We start from the raw sequence: 17,862 nt of genomic DNA on the forward strand, positions 1-17,862 counted from the left end.
CAGTATCATATTGCACTGTGTAGATATAAACTCTGCTGAGCAAAGGCTTTTGATTAAACTAGTGTTTAAACATGGAGTTTTTTTGTTCTCATCTTTAATTGGCAAGATATGGTAACATGGATAAGATGTGATGAATATGGTTTTGCGCTTTGAGGTATATATGACTAGGCTATATCTTTAAGAAAGCTTTAACAACTTCTGTTGCAAGTATGTATTATTTTCAATTCTTGCTTTAGATTTCATGCTGATACTAGCTTAGATAAGCCCTTGATTGTCTCTGTAGTGTTCGCTGACTTTTATCTCTCTTGGCATATCTTTCCAAACAAGTGTTTCTGAAAGTAATAGGGCACTTCACTATTTGTGGCTTCCAAGCCAAAAAATAGACCTCTCTGTTTGGCTGTGTGATCTCTGCCAAATACTTACATTGCTTATAATTGGTCTGTTGATTTGGGAGAGGACCTAGTCCTTTATCAGAAGATTCTTCCTGCCTGCTTGGCTTGCTGTTGCTGTGATCATTTTTTGTTGGTTTTATCTTTCTTTGTTACTTCTTTAATATGTTTCCTTTATCAATATAATTTCATGAGATGAGCTTCTGTCATGTGTCAGTCTTAAAAACTGTGAAGATATGCGTGCCCTAGTTTCCTGCTAAAATAAGGAGGAACCTACTCTTTTTAAAGTGTGTGATTTTTGATGTGGTTGGTATTCCTCTGAAACCATGCTTCTTTGAAAATTTTGTACTTCTTTATGTTATGCATACCCTTTCAATTTAGAGACTAGATATTTTGTTTTCAGATTTCATGCATTTGTTTATTCTTTGTGAAGGCTGATCTGCTGCCTCAAGCCCATTAAGCTATTCTCTTTTATTTTTGTGTGGATCTTACATGAACAAGAGAAACTTCATTTAGTAAGAAAAATATGAATACAGTATTTCTTTTTAAGAGTGAGAACTCGTAATTTGAAAGGGACTTGGACAAATACAACATCAGGACATACACATAAAAGAATTTCAATTTAAAAGCAGTTGCACCTGATTTTTCTTTCTTTTCATCTCTCATGGGTAGGACTCACTAGAAGGCCTGGCAAAGGGCTCCATTTCATATTTACTGAGTGGTGTGCCTTATGTGTACAGCCTCCAGAGCCTTTGTATTTATTTCATGAACATTTCGTAATTTATAATGGTATTATCTCTCAGCTTTGTAGGCTGGTATTTGATATGATAGTATTGAATGAAACCTGCAAAAGTGGCTGGGAAAAGTGGAGGCAAAAGAGAGTTCAAGGAGGCTAAGGTGAGAACCCCAATGCTCAGAAATGTAGACCTCCTCATTTCTGAACCAGGGAATTCCTGCATGTTTCCGTATCAGAAAGTAAGTTCTTCAGCATTGCTAATTTCTGTGTAAATAGAGTTTTATAAATGAAGAACCCATGAAATTCCAACCCCCGCCTGCTTTATGCAGTGAAATGTAATTCTTTGTGTTATTAGTGTTCTAACCTCTTTTGGGAATCTTGCCTATGACTACTGCCTATCGTTTTAATAGTTTTTCTTAAGCACAGCAGAAGGACCATGTGTTATAGCAGTATTACTATCACTCAGGGCATTTTATTGTGGTAGTTGAGTTGTGGAAGCTGTAGGGGAATTAAACTACTATTATTTTTGGTTTAGGTAGCATAAAGCAGATAGAGGATAAATAAAGCAAGCATCAATACTTTAAAAGAGGGATTGTTCTAGGTTAATAAAAGCAACAAACACTTAACTCCTGCTTCTGAAATTGGCATGTATACAGAGCATGAGAGAAAAATTTGCTAATATTTTCATTCTTGCTGTCCAGCAGTTTCATTTGGAATGAACCCTTTCTGTTCTTGGCACATAAAATAATTGTGAAATAACTGAGATTGATGAAGAAAAGTATAGTGCAATATAGTCTGGAAGAAATGAGTATCAAGTTTGTCTGGGGATAATTCTGGAAAACTAATAGATCTCATAAAAATATCAAGCTGGTAGACTTAGAAGCATTTTCCTTTTAGATCTCCTTTTAGATAACAAATTAGCTGGAGGTTGTTAAAACGTGGTGGTTTTCCTTAGTGCCAGGAACTAAGGAAACTGATCCAGGAACTGGTTGGTACTCTGCACTCTTACAGATTGACTTCTGTCACTTTCTTCTGCAAAAGCAGATAACAGGTTATTGGCAAGAGCAGGGAGTTGATGATCCCAGTCTTAGGTACTTTAAGTATTTAGGCTACAGAAGAGACAATGATTTGCAATGTGAACTATAAATAATCATTTTACTGAAGTAGTTGTTGTGTTGAATGAATGCTCTTTTGTGTTCGGTCATCAAAGTCTTGGAACCTGGAATTATGGACACCTAAATGTTTCAGGGCAGGATAAGTATTTTGGACTATTCCCAATGCTTTGTGTCACCATGCTCCTTCTTCTATTCCTGGGTCTTTTGGATCTCATTGAACAAGTTTCTAAAAGTAATCACTAATATTTCAGAAATTGCTTTGGCTAATTCCTGAGCTGTTCAAGGTGAATTTCATTAGACACTGTTGTCCTGGATGCTTATAACTTTTCAGAGTTGTCTATAACTCGTTCTAACATCTGTCTCTCTCTTTTCTATCATCTTCAAGAGAAAACACAGAATATAGACTATCTATATCACTCATTGCTTTCTTTCCTCTCCTGTTACATTGTGGCTCTCTCTCTCGTCTCCTGCTTACTCCTAATACATATGTAGGAATTTTTTTATGCCTGTAAGCTGGAGGGTGTTTTGTGCCTTAGTCTTTTTTAACTTACTACTTCATTTTTGTACTATTCTGTCATCCTAATATTATGCTGCTTTTTTCTGCATCTGCTTTTGTGCCTCTAATTGGTTATCTTGACAGTTTCTATGTCATTCCTTTACTTCTTTGCCTCTCAGTTTCTTGAGTTCATGGGAACTCTCTAGACCTGCTCTAATCTCCTCAGAGGAAGTTCTACCACTTTTCACTTCTGTCCAAATTGTCTCTGTTATTAAAGACTCAGTCCTGCCAGGTGATCAGAAACAAAATAATACCTTTTTTTCACTTCCTGAAACAAACCATGACTCTGACTACGTCTTGGGATTTTTAAACTAATGACCTGTCTATCTGTTGAAAGAGCAATGTATCAGGATACAGTCATCCCTTTATAGTCCTATCATTTGCCTTTGCCAGCCAGCCCTGTCCTCACAATTGCCTCAGCAATACAGTCTCTAGCTTTTTTCTCTTTTGTTTGACTGTCTTGACATGGCTTTGGTTTTTCTTCTCTTTGATTTCCACACTACATGTTCAGCAAGTCTGAACTTTGGAATGAGGCGGAGTGCATCACATGTATCACACTTTTGGAACAGGTTTGCCCTTATAAAGGAGCATTCCTGTCTCTTTTATGTCACTGCATGTCTACAGTGCCAGCTGTGATGCCAAACCTAATATGGGGCATGTCGAAAGACTTGTATTCTTCCTGTTTTAAAAACAGGTGCAGGTGCAATGTGATCAAAGATCCATACAGTCCAGTAGCTTGTCTAAGGGAAGAATACCAGATGCCTAAAGGAAGAATAGATCAAGTAGATGGTAATGCTTCCCTAATAGACTTTTCCAGCTTTCCATAAATAAGTCCATGACTTACTTATTTATTGTGTATGACTGTAGCTTATATTCATGGCTGTTTGATAGATAGGCCATTATTCTTCCCTATTGTTTTTCTTATAACAATTGCAGTTTCCATTCTAATCTCGTGGAGGTTGGTTCACTTTTTTTTTTAAGTAACTTTTTTTATCTTACATTTTCATTAGTCCTCCTTTAGCTGATAGATTAGTAGTTTCTTCCTAGTTTATTCAGAAACAAAAGAAAATCCTGATAGGAAATGTCTTTTGCTTTCTGTGATGATGAGAAACTAATATCAAGTTGTTTTGTTTTTTTTTTTAGCCTGTCTAAGAAAGAGTTGCACTGTTTCTGCCAAGTTTCCACAAGAAGCAGGTTATTACTAAGGAACTGTAAACTGTTGAAAAAAACATTTGCAATGGAAACAGTGATGGTTTAACTGTAATGCTTATGGGCACTTTCAAATAGCATAGCTTTCTAGCTTTTCTGTCTCCTGACTTTCAAACTTCCCGAGTACCCGTATCTTGCTGCTATGTTGCTTTAGTCATCACTCTCTGTATATATAATGGCTTCAGCAACACTGAAAATATGTTGTTCAGGGTGGTTCAGTTTCTAGCCTGATACACAAAACAAACGTAAACCTAAATCTATGGCTTCTTTTTTGTTACACTTCTCAGTGGCATCCAAGTTACGACTGGTGTAGAACACAGTTAAAGAAAAGCCACACTGTTTACACTAGAGAAGCAATAAAAACATCTTGATTTAAGTGAATGGTAATACATATAAATAGATGCAATTTGAAACCTGTCCAACTTTATAAATCACTTGAATATTTTCAGGTCCCACTTCTACGCTATTTCCTGTCATTTTCTTGCATTAGTCATTTTCCCATGTTTCCTTTCTCTCCTCAGTTGTGGGAAAAAGGAGGAAACAACAAAGCTGTCAGAGAATGTGAATGAAGAGAGGTGATCAGCTTTCTGTAGTTTGTTCCTGCATAAAAATGAGTTTTAGATAGGAGTTTGGCCCTTTAATTTTAGTGCTAGTCCCCAGCTACAGGTATTCCATAGTGTTCGGTGCTCACTTAGAGTTGTTGAACACCGTCATCTGTCCAAGCTCAAGTGAGCAATCATTTCCACAGCTTTTTAATTGTTAACATTGCAACAGCTTTGATTTCTTAAAAATGACAGACACTACTAAAAATCTTTGTCACCTGTATTAAGTAAATGCCTTCTGAATGCCTGTACATTGCAGTACTAGGAATCGTCGTCACCTGACATGTCTTGTTTTCAGTAACTGTTTCAAAGCTTGTTTTTTTAGCCATACATGGTAACCGTTTACTTCTGTATATGTTCCACAACATGCATCTAAAATTCTTACGTTTCTCATTTCAGAAGTACTATGGAACCTCCGCAGCCCTGTAGGTTTGGAAGGCTTAAATCCAAGTTTGGAAAGGCTTTTTCCATTCCAAATGATTTGCTGGCTTAAGCGCTTAATTAGGATGGCTTTTGAACAAGTTGGATTAAACATGGAATCAGTAAGTGTTTCAAACTTGCTTCATGTTTTTGAAAAATCAGGTATAGAAAGCGCTTCATATATTTTAGTTTGTGCTTATCTATTCCAGCAGAACACTTTAAGTATACTCAATACTTGTATGATTACGCATTGCTGAAAAAGTATGAAGTTTACTACTTGGACACTGAAGTATTGAGTGATGTATGTGTTAAAAATACCATGCAGTTCCTTCTAGCTCTAATAAGAAACTGTTTACATTGTAAACACTACTTTTCGTGCTGGACTTGTATGTGTGTTTTGAAGCTGAAGGAAAATTTTCAACGCATTTTTAACAGTGATATTAAGTCTTAAATAATCTTATTTCTTTGCTCTTATCTTGGAGATATGAAAAGCCCCATGACACTGAGATGATTATAATTGTGCTATATTTACCTCTCCTGAAAGTGTTGCAGTACATGAGAGCAACATGGCTGTGTTCTTTACTGGGGAAACAGAGGAATGTGTATGCAAAGCTCTCCTTTTGGAGGAAAGTTTATATAGAGTTTTCTTTGAATGCTTAGCAGAGAGAGAGAGAGGTCTGCTACACATCAACTGCTTTGTCACTGGGACCTTTAGGAAGCTACTTTGAGTAGAAGTATTGACCTCAATGCAGTAATCCCTGTAAGTTGTTGAAATATTTTAATGTTTTAACAATGGGGAAATCCTTAACAGCTAGATCCAGTACTCAGAAGGGCGGTTCTTACTCTGGATTATTGTGGTAGAACCTTTTATCAGTCTTGGGAATTTATGGAGAGCAAATTGTTTATACATTGTAAATTAAAATTACCAATAAGAATCTGTATTTTAGGATTTTATTCAAACTTGGATCTGAGATTTCATGCAGTGTAACTTTGAAAATTCAGAGTATGAGAATATGCTGGACTATCATGAATGTTGCTGTGGTCATAGCAACATCTTTCAGCCTAAATAGGGGGGGAAACAAGTTTTTAATCTGTTTCCCCCCATTCTCTACTTGTATCAAGCTTGTGATAATGCAGTTACATTTCCAAATGTCAGCTGTTCTGAACAACAGCAAAACCCTGATGCAATAAGAGGGTATGACTAAGTAATATTTTGCAGACTTGCTCTGCCAGTGCTTCAAGTCAGCAAGAAGTTGTGTGAACTTGGGTAGAGCAGAGCTGAGACTTATTAGCTCAGCTGAGCAGCGTGCTGACTTTATTTGCACACCTTGTGGCACAGCTTGCATGCAGTTTTCTGAAAATATTGTCCAGGCATATCTTGAATTACCAAAACTGAGTCATTAAAAGTTCTGGTGCACCAAACCACTGTTGTTGAACAACCCCAAGGGCATTTGGGCACCAAATATTTTTGAGGACCTGGGTGCTAGTCAACATCTTGTCTGTGGTTCTGAGCAATCTCTAAACAAGTTTTGCCACTTGTTTAAAATGCACTGCACTTATGTTGGTAATACAGCATGTAGTCTAGGCTCTTTTGCTGTTGTGGAAGTACTTCTGTAATTAATTAAGCCTTCCCTTGACTAGTAGTATTTTTTCCAATGCAACATCGCTTTGAGGCTGTCGCCAACAGTTCTGCTTCTAACACCAGAATCTGTTGTGAATAGTGAGGCTGTATTACTGCGGTACTGTTTGTCAGTGACTTTTTCTTGAAGGCTCCTGATCTACCTCCTGTTTGCTCAGACATATAGACAAACAGTAATGTGATAGTCACGAATGTGAGGTCTTTGTTTGAGGCATCCAAAATGCAGGATCAATAGAGTAGTCTCCATTGAAAAAAATTGTGTTCAAACTTAGCAGCATATTAAGCAAGAGAACGTATGTTTCATAGAATGGAAAAAATGGGTCTGAGTGCATTAATGGCAAAGTTGCAGCTCTGATGTGAGGATCTAGCATAGCTTATGTGCAGTGCACATTTGTTTTGTCGAAATTTATACGTTCCAATAAAGCCAGAGGAAGGAACGATACTTTTTTAGAAATAGGCAAAATGTTTGTGTGGTTTCTGAGATAATATAATCTGGTGATAAATACAATGGAGCATATTTTTTTCTTTGTAAGAGAACCTTCAAAATTTAAGAGTAGTGATCTTTGCTTAGTGTATCAAAATGTTATTCAGCTGTGTGTTGTAGCTGTGCTACACTAATCACACAGGCAATATTGCCATGCCAGATAAGGGTTGTTTCAGTATTAATAGCCTGGATTCCATCTAAGTTTTCTTTGTTGGGCAACCTTCTAACAGGATGTTGAGTTTGCTTGAAGCTATGAGTCCTTAAAAACTAAGATCCGAGTCGTAAATTCATATCTACAACTATAAGTAAACACTGTCCAATTTTTTTAAATTACCATACAGTATTCTAATGTTTTACTAACAATGTTCTCTGTGTTAGAGTCTTCTCATTATGCTTTTTCTTCTTTGCATTGTTTTTGTTGCCTTTCCCTGTGCTGAAGTCTTTCCTACTTCTCTCTGGGGTTTTTTTTTTGCTTGTGTTCTGGCTCATTTTGTAGTATTCTTCTAGGATTAAAGTCTTATTTTATTTCATACAACTATGGTCAATAGTAGAGCAAACATTCCCGTCATTAAGTACAACAAAAGAAAGCAAATTCAGTCCCTGTTGAAACAATGTAGAAGAAATCTGAATTGCAGTAGAAACCGTTCCGATGAAGCCAGGTGTGTTGAGGTGCTGTGTGCAATTTTATCTAGGTGAATGTATTTTTTTTTTTAGGAAAAGTTTCATTCTCATATATTTATCTTTCCCTTTTTCCTTTTCTTTGCTCTTTAATTTCACAGTTACATTTTCATGCTTATGCTAGCTGATAGTCATTTTTATTAAGACTGGTAGATACTGTTTCTGTGTTAGAAGAGCTCTTAATTGAAAAAGAAAAAAGATATTTTGGGAAATATAAAATTACATAACTTTATGGATTTTTCATGATTGAGTGGCTTTTCTGATAAAAATTTCAGTGTATTTATATTATTTATATTATTTTATATTCTATTCCAGCATGAAAGGAATAACTTTAAAGATGTTTAGCACAAGCATAGTTCGGAAGGATAAGGGAAAACTATTCCAATATGATAGAAAAATCAGTTACCTAACAGCTGGCTTCTTTTTCATTCCCTTCTAGGTGCTTTGGTCAAGCAAGCCTTATGGTTCCTCTCGAAGTATCGTAAGAAAAATTGGTACTAACCTCTCTCTTATACAGTGTCCAAGAGTTCAGTTTCAGGTGGGTGTTCTCAACAGTTTAGAATACGTGTTTCACTATACTGATAAAGGGATTTGCCCTTGCATCAAAAGATTTTAAGCAAATATGCAGTTCATTTAAATAAATGACTAGAGGGTTTGTAAAAGCAGAATACGGTAAAACCGGGCACATAGGAGAATTAGTTTACTTCTGTTCTTTCCACTTACAGTTCAGATTTTTTCCAAATACAGATTCTTCAGCTTCTGTACTGCCTAAAACCTAAATCCACGTTGCTGTAACACAATGAAACCCGAAACAAATTTTTTTCCTAAGGAAATTCAAACTTCTAAAATGAGGCAATACAGTATTAAAAAGTTATTCTTGGAAAAAAAATATATTCATAAAAGAGAAAAATGTTTGAAACTTATTTCTATAAACAGTACTTACAAGCTAGGCTTAAGAGGCATGTAAAGGTGAACAGCTACTTAAAAATATTTGGGAAAATAAACAACTTTATCAGAAAGTGAAAAATTAGTAATAAGATAACATGAGTACCCTGTTTACTTTTGTTTTAAATACAAGGCTAGCATTGTATAGGTGAAAGGGGAACATCAGTTCTGTGCAGCTTTCTGACTTGTTTGCTTTTAACTTCAACTGCATATGGTGGGAAGGTAAAGAGTGAGGGTAAAAGCTTAAGGAGGAGAAAACCCTTGCTTTTTATAACAAGTCTTTCAGGAACAGATGGGAAAATGGAAGCTGTTACACATAATCTCTTCAACTCTGTGTGTGTTAGGGATAGGGGGTGGGTATAGAATTGGAGAAATTTAGTGTTTGAAACTCAAGCTGAGAGAGGAATGTTTCTTCGGCTGAGCAAGGCTGGGGAACATAAAGACGAATGGTGGGAATCATCACCCACACTAAGACAAGGTAATTTCCACACAGCTACATTTTTCACTGTTTAATTTCTTTATCCTCTGTATGAAATGTATGAACAATATTTAGAATTGAAATTATAGTAGCAAAATCAGATAGTTCAGATTACCATAGAAGCCTTTTTGGTGTGATAGTAAAAGCCATGCTAACATTTCTCCTCTCTTAAATAATTACATAAGGGGGGCAATCGTCTCCCACTACTAGTGGCTTGGTGAAACCTAAAAAATAAATATATACATTTTAGGGGTGAGGATTTGTGCAGGTGAAAAGGACAACAAAATGACATGCTGGATTTAAATTTTTGGATATGTAATTAATAGTAGTTGTGCTAACAATAAGGCTCTGTGTGCCTCAGATTTGAAAGGAAGTGAAGTCTTCCTATAATGTGTCTGATTTTCTGTACTGTAAAGGTCGTACAAGGGAAGACGATGCTCATTTGCAGATTGTTAGCCAAATACTGCCTTCTCTTAATCTGGTACATAAAAGAAGACATTTCTGTTTTATGTACTTGCAAAGAGTTGTAAGATACATCTGGGGAATCTGTTCCTGAATATTTTTGGTGTTGAAATAAAAATATGTATATGTCTTAATCTGAATTCTGTGTTAGAGTAAATAAAATATTTGCCTTTTTTTCCTCTTAAGGAGACATCCAGCCAGCTTTGCTTAGATTTTATGCACACTAAGTATAAACATTCATCATCTATTAGCTGAAAGGAAAGGATCCTAAAAATGGAAGTACAATTGTCAGAACTGATTGAATTAGAAATATGAATTTCAAAATTTGAGCCTTGAAACACATTAAAATTTATAAGGTTTATGCAGGCTTTAAGCTATTTTAATATATAAACTGCTGAACATGTAAAAGTGTGATGCTAACATCTTTTTTTTTATGTCTCTATCTCAGCGTTAAGATTCTATAGTGAAGTTCAATACTGGTCTCCATCGTTTTTATGCTGTTGCAACTGATGCTTTCCTATAGCTGTCTCTTCCTCTTTCTTTCTTGCCAGCTTTAGCTATATTATGAAAGGACCATGCACTGAACCTTGCTGTAAGTCACTTTATTTAAAAACCAAAGCAAACCTTACTTGCCTCATCTGAGGGTGCATGTATATCATCAGTGTTTCTAACTTTTATCTAAGGGCAACAAACTTTCCACAGGTCTTCATTTTCCTTATGACAAATGGATAAGAGATATTGAAAGAATATCTCTGTTATGTTTATTCTTTCTTCTCTTCCAGCATGCTTTTGTTCAGCTAGTCTGAAAAAAAAAGTAGTAGCTTAACATTTTGATTTTTGAGGTCTACTGACTGTTGTAGTATCTGTCTTTATGGATCTTGCCATAGTCAACATTTAAATTAATCGCTAAATGCTGCTTATGTATTCAGTAAGCGGTGGCAGAGCTTGCCTTATATACTCTATATAGCATGAACAAATGGTTCATATAGTTCTTTTGTATGTCACATTTTTTAGGTTTATCTGTAGTCTTTAGGAGAAAATAAAGTTAAACTTACCAATATAGCCTAGGTAGATTCAACCAAACCTACAATACTGTCTCTCAAGACAGTATCCTTCAGCTACAGCATCTCTGTTCTAATCTCATGCTTCTCCTGTTTGACTGATGGAAACCTGATAACTTAATAGAAGTCTCCTAAGGTATTGGTGTGCACGTAGCAAACATCAGAGTTTACTGGGCTAATTTGAAAAATCATAGCAAGTTTGTCTTACTTGAAGAAGTATTTCCAAATGTTTAATGCCTCACTGTATTAATAATTTGAAATTAGAGTTTTTATTCTATCCTTAAATGTATAAAAATATTTGTTCTGCTTTGCACTTCCTGGAGCAAACAAAAAGTAGGGATCCTGCTTTGACATCCTCCTAAGCAGTATTTCCGTGGTGTAGTGGTTACCACGTTTGCCGAACACACAAAAGGTCCCCAGTTTGAAACCAGGTGGAAACGCTGGCGGGGCTGACTCTTTAGGAGTTGGACTCGATGATTCTTATGGGTCCCTTCCAACTCAAGATATTCTATGATTCTGTGAGATCAGCCAAAACAGTACAGTGTGTGTAGTCTTTTCTTCAGAAATTCGTGAGGTAATGGGTCTGAGACCCACAGGCGTGCATGTGTGTGTGTGTGCAGCATACATGCACAATAAAATAGGCAAAAAAAGCCTGTGAAGGAAGAAGCGGGGGAAGCAACTACATAGTTTCCAGAGAAAGAAAAGCAGGCTACGTTCACTGTTTTGTTCAGTTCCTGCCATCCAGTAGAACTGGGCCTCTGTTTTCAGCTCTCTGTTCTCCATTTCAGATGCTGGCAGAGCAGTTGTCCAAGTTTTCTTCAGCTGAGATTGGCTGGAGGAATAGGGTAGTCACAGAGTTGTTCAAGCATCGTTCTACAGACAGGAGAAGGTTTTAAGAGATGGGTGTTGGCTTTTAACCTTTAAATTAAAGTAAAAATCCTGCATTAACTTAAAATTCAAAATCCACTGCTGTGGAAGGCCTTGTTGTTTTTAGGGATAGAGAAAAGAAACATCTGTATATGGGGTAACAAGCAGATTCTGTTTACATATAAATATGAACAAAAAGTAAGAAGAAACTTGTATCACAATACAACAGAAGGCTTGCTGCTAAATGTTGGATTAGAAGTTATTTATCTCACAATGCAGGAAACCTGGCAGTGGTAAATGCATTCCTTACTGTTGATTTATAAAATTATTTTTGATGCAAATATGTGTAGTGCCTTTATTTAAATGTGCCTTCAGTCTTTTCATGGTAATAGTTCCTCATGTGGCCATTACCATCAGGAAAATCTGTATCACCTGCAAGAAGTGGCTAATGTATTATGGATTTTTTAAATTGCCATTAACATTAATACAGATGCTGTGGTCATGAAAATTTATTTTTATTTTAAAAAAGAAAAAAGCCAAGAAAACCTCAAACAATGAAAATCCTAACATGCAATATAGTATTCTCTAGACTGTTCTAAAGAGAGGCAGACTGTGATGGTATTAGGCACAACTGTTAATGTGATAAACATATTACCATCTGTGCTGATGCTACCTGGAAAAAACCCTGTTGTTTCCAAATGATCCGATGGTGCCAATACACACTCCTGGGAGCTGTGATAAAGGCTCACACACAAGTTGCAAGAGTGTGAGGTGAAGATGACTAATCTCGATTTCCAAAGCTGTTTGTAACAACTCCTGGGGAAAAAACAGCCCCAGAACCACAACTTCTATCTTCTGGGACTTCTGTATCAAAGGCTACAACTAAAATATCTGTGAATGTTCTTCAGAAATGGTTTCACCTCATTCAGCCTGCAGTCCTACTGTGATAGGTCTGCTACGAATTCAGGTTAATGCTAACATTTCATAGTTGCTGCTACATAATAGTTTCCTCTTACAGAGGCGAGTTGCCTTGAAAATTGACCGAAGTGCTAACAGACTGGATCAAAGCTGTCTTCATAGACTGTTATATACTACCACCATCTTTGCCAGTATTACTAGCTTCTTGGCCACTACCAGCAGCAGGCAGCATTTAAACAGCTGCAACGGCTCACGTGCAAATTTGGCTTGTGCCTTGTATGTAATACAAGCAAAAGGGGTGGCATAGTTGCATTGGAGATAAGTAACTCAAGGTGACAGACTGAGCAGAATAAATTACCGAAAGATGTTTCAGTAGCTTTTATCTGATAAGATACTGAGACCGGGCTGCTTAGTAGTCCAGTGCTGAGTACACATGCCTTGTCTAACCCAGGGAAGCAGCCAGTGTTTCAAAGTAGATTTGAAACCATTTTGTACAGTTGTGGCTATGGAGCCTATATTGATGGTCCAAACAATTTTTCAAATCTCAGTCAGGTCACTTAACTGTAAATCTAAGAAAGGTTCCAGCCTCTGGAGCCTTGCTTACCTTTGGCTTCAAACAGCTATAAAGCTAATGGCAGAACCATGCTGGAAAATGGTCAATTTGTTTGGCATGCTGTAAATGCGATTGCTAGCAAATAATGTGTTCCGTTATGATTGCATCCTACCCCTCACTCAAAGTCGTTGTGATTACTGAGCTAGTAGAAATGGCTTCCAAAGCCCCCCCTTTATTCTCGTACAGAAATTGTGGAAGCTGTAGGAGGAGGGAAACACACTTCAACAGAATTTCACTTTCAAAATAATACTAAATCAGAGCAAAAGACTTAAGAAGTACTAGTAGCCTTAATGTCTTTATTAACTACTGGTCATGAATATAATTTAAAAACATATTATTTGAGTTAATATAGCAAACTACTTGAGAATGTTGATGTTTGTTAGTCTTTAAGGTAACAATTTGCATTGGGTTTTTAGTGTTCAGTCATGTCATGTGATAGTATATGTAGTTAGCCATAAACGTTAAAACTAAAAATAGTTTCTGTAAAGTGTTCAGCAGACTAGATTGAATAGTTTGAAGTCAGTGAAATGGTTCTGGACCAAGCTCAGGACAGAACTAAGCGTGCTAAGTCTACAGATGTGTTTCGTGCGTGTATGTGTTAATAGTTACATGTAACCTCACTAAAAGTATTGGGTAGAATAACTGTCATGTGGGCTGGGAATAGTGACTCTAAAACCTTCTATCTTGTCTTTAAAATTTAGCTTACTTCTCATGCCACAGAAGGAAACCATCCTAATCAACCTAGAGAAGATGCAGTGGCCTCCTTTGCAGATGTGGGTTGGGTTGCTCAAGAAGAAGGTGAAGTCTCCACGAGGCTCAGGTATGCTCCTCAAATCTTCTCTTTGAACTTCTGAACTAAGGGGAAGAAGCCTAGCTTTTCTCTAATGAGAATCTACTGTGCGTTGCAATTCATGGAGAGGACTTGAATGCTGGGAGAAGAGAGCGGGAAGAGGGATAGAAAAGGTAGGGTCTGGAAGAGAAGTAGCCGAGGTTAGACTAACAAGATTATAAATGAAAGACTCATTTGAGATCATACAGGAGATTGGCTTTATACAAGGAAGACTGTGGTTTTTATTTACTTATTTATTGCAAAGAATTGCATGTGACAGCTTCAAGCAACCTTGTCCCCACAAAAATGTCTGCTGTGGTATGGCACAATTGCTAACACTGATTCTTCTCCAATTCTCCTGAGATTTTCATTAATATGGGGCAGTGTACTGTACAGCTTCCTAATTAGCAGCAATGGTCATTCTGACAATCCAATAATTGGCACGTTGTTTTTCACCTTTCTGGTTAAGGCTCTGCAGTCTGCTAAAGACAATTAAAAAATTATGGTTTATATTTTGTCTTTAATCTTCATAACAAAAACTGGCAGGGAAGCGTGTGAGCACCTGTGTCCAGAATGATGGGATAGGTACTGTTGTGTTGGACCAAGAGTACTACATAGCACAGTAACTGCATGAAACAGGTTGGCTGAAGTGATGAAGTTCTGTATTCCAGCCTACCCAAATTGCTGCTCAGACTAGCCAGAAACAAAGATACAGTTCTGTAGTGCAGAGGAAGTTTTTCTTCTAAACAAACTAACCTTCCAGAGAAAGGCACAGATTGTTGGCTTCAAAGATTACCGGAGGATACCGTTCTTAATTTGAAAACACGAAATAGGTTAGTAATGACCTAGATGCCCTCCAATATGACTTGCCACAGTGAAGCTTTGCATAACAAGCATTCTGGCACTGCCACATAAATTTCACAAACTCAGAGGGGAGTCACAGAAATCAACGCTTGTTTGGGAAACACTACTTGTAAAGTGTATTTGATGAGAAGGAAATTAACTGGCCAATACTACTTTTGCTTGCACAGAAACATTTCATTTAAAGATTGAACTGGAAAGCTATTATGTTTAATGTAGACAACAGGGAGAATAGCTCTTTGTTGCTTCAAAGAACCTGTTACAAAAGATGTAGGACTTGCATATTTGCTGAGACGTCTGCATGTGAAGGGGGGAAGGGGGACAGATGGATATGGGATGGGACTGAAATAATCCTGCAGATATATAGTGACCTTAAGGCAAACAGCTTATAATAGAGCATGGTAAGTGAATTACGTAGCAAATATGAGTATTTCAATGTGCACCGTTGATTACATCTATGCACAGTATTATGCAGTGGAGCTAGTATGCATTAGGTGTTTTCTAGGCATTTGAAATTCTCTGTTTCAACAAGATCATATAGGTGTTACTGTTAAATATATATTCACTGTATAATTTAGTAAACAGTCTTGCAGACATAATTTTTTGTGTGAATGCACTTTTATAGAGGAAGCAACTAAATGACAAATCATTTTTCCCCTATCCCTAGTCAGAGCAGTAGTGACAATTCAGGCATAATATTTTTCCACAGCGCTAGATTCCGATCAAGACATTTGCTTAAAACACCATTATTGCTCTTTGTTGTTTAGCTAGTCTGCTCTGTTAAAGAGTTTCTAGAAGGCAGGTTTTAAAGAGTGAAGTGACCACTGGCTCCTTCCAGCTTACTTATTTAGGGAGAGCAGGGAAATGGCTGCTATAGGAAGCACCCATTCTTTTCTCAGCTTTAGTTGCTCTCTATTCCTATCTAGGTAACAGCACCTAAATTTTAACATCCTTGATAATACTCAATTCTGCTTGATCAAAATTCCGCAAATTGTGCTGATGTTTTCGGTCAGTGTCATGGAAGACTCAAATGTGTATCTAATCCTGGACTGAGGTGGTCAGAGCACAGGGCTTGTTCTAGTCTTACACCTTGGCTCTTGCTTTAAGTCTAGCAGAGCTGCAGATGCGCATCCAGAGTCGCTTAACCCATGCATCCAGGGCAATGACGTTCTTAAGCTGTATTAGTCTGAAGGCATTCTAGACATTTTGAAAAGTCACATTCCTAGCCACTGTTGTTACTCCAATAAATAGTGGAATCCTGACCTGCCTGAGAAATTTTGGGATTGAAGTTAAGGAGGATTGAGGACTTAAATATGTGATCATATTTTGCAGGTATAATGTTTATGATAATCTATTGTCATTAATCCTTATCAATTCTACTTGAGATAAACTCATGATTAAAAATGTTGGTGTCTTCAGTGAATATAGCCTTTTGTAAGTGCTTATTTGACTGCGGATGCTCAGTAATGCCTCAGTGTTTAACATAGCTTGAGCTTTGGTGGGTAATAAAGGAAGGCAATAGAGTTGCATTTTCTTGCTCTTGTGAGAAAGAGGAGGGAAGCTTTTCAAAAACTGTATGGTTTTCTTCTCTAGTTTTATTTATTCTCTTAGAAAACTAGATATAAGACCCTTTACCATTTACTGATAAGCAGCCTCTGCACCACTAAGCTGTTTCACATACGCCGTACTCCCAACACCACTACAATGGAGGACTGTCCCTTCAGAAGTCCAAAAAGTACAGAAATGTGCTGTGGAACTAAGAAATTCCTCCATCTTCTTCAAAGGAATCAACTACAAGTGTCTATTTGCAGCCCATTGGGGAAAAATGGTAGCATTTGGCCAAAAAAAAATTTAAATCTTAATTGCAACAAAACTACAATAGGTAGGGGCAGAGAAATCCATTGGGCGTGAGGGGGAATGTATTCCTTTTTTCTCCTGAAGAGAAGAAATACAGCTCGTGATGCAAACAGAAAGGATGGGAAGCTTTTGTTTACTTTAAGCTATATAATGTCTTGGTGGAAGTGATTTGTGTAAAGCCAATTTTGAAGTCAGGCCTTCAACTTGTAGTCCTGGTTTGTATGTAATAGTGCTTTAGTTTTTATCTATAACAAAGCCTTTAAAAAAGGAATCTTGTGATATTTTTGTTACAGGTCAGAAGTTTGGTCAAAAACAGCCCAGCCTCTTTCAGGTGAACTACATAATTCTGGAAAGTCCCTATGCAGACAGATGTCCTTACAAAACCCATTGGAAGAAGAACCGGTGTCCAGGAGCATAGTGACTGCAAACGAAGAAGCTCTGCAGAAGATTAGCGCTCTAGAAAATGAACTAGCCACTTTAAGAGCACAAATAGCCAAAATTGTAATCTTGCAAGAACAACAGAACCTGACAGCAGGTATTAAATCTGCTGTACTCTTAGCACGAATTAGTTAATGAATTTGTCCCTTTTATAATTAATAATGTGCTAATTCATTTTTGTGAGATACTGCAACACTGAACACTTTCCCATATTGTTTTCGTTAGTTTGGTAGACAGACATAGCATACTAACCAAGGGATACAGAACAGGTCTTGAAGACAAGAGACCGGCCAGATTTTCTCTATTTTCTAGTATTCCAAAAGTCTTCATGTTTGTTTGAAAGTCTGCCAGAATTCTGAATCTGTGGAGTATTAAACAGCTTTCAGAGCAAAGCTCATGATAAACATGATGGATTAAACCAAACTAAAAGAATGTAACTTAATTGCTAACACTTAAGTCTTCCCATCCAGTAATGAAATAGGCTCTCTGATAACATGAAGTAATCATACAAAATGCTAATTACACTTTTGGAATCTGTAATGTACATCTCAAGTTTATGAAATAAATAACAGAAAAGGAGATTAATTGTTTACTGGAATCATCTCTGGAATCAAACACATTGTCCAGATGGAACCAAAAGTGGTGCGCTGTTTCTGGTAGTAAACAGAATAATTCTTCTTTTCCTGAGCTTCTTTCTCCTCTTTC

The 17,862-nt window shown here is 36.9% G+C and overlaps 1 protein-coding gene across 3 annotated transcripts in view; it reads left to right on the forward strand.

Moving 5' to 3' along the window:
* Positions 1-5,016: 5,016 nt before the first annotated feature.
* MTFR1 (mitochondrial fission regulator 1) overlaps positions 5,017-17,862 on the forward strand; it is a 16,708-nt gene continuing 3,862 nt past the window's right edge. Inside the window, exons 1-4 of one of the 3 annotated variants that reach the window (XM_009572697.1) lie at positions 5,017-5,149; positions 8,268-8,366; positions 13,874-13,992; positions 17,013-17,287. In XM_009572697.1, the coding sequence (XP_009570992.1) occupies positions 5,084-5,149; positions 8,268-8,366; positions 13,874-13,992; positions 17,013-17,287 (559 nt within the window). In that variant the 5' untranslated portion in view covers positions 5,017-5,083. The remainder of the gene's footprint in view (positions 5,150-8,267; positions 8,367-13,873; positions 13,993-17,012; positions 17,288-17,862) is intronic. The other 2 variants (XM_009572698.1, XM_009572699.1) reach the window with 2 other exon arrangements.

The sequence above is a fragment of the Fulmarus glacialis genome, unplaced genomic scaffold, assembly GCF_000690835.1.
Source record: "Fulmarus glacialis isolate BGI_N327 unplaced genomic scaffold, ASM69083v1 scaffold34542, whole genome shotgun sequence".
Taxonomy (NCBI): domain Eukaryota; kingdom Metazoa; phylum Chordata; class Aves; order Procellariiformes; family Procellariidae; genus Fulmarus; species Fulmarus glacialis.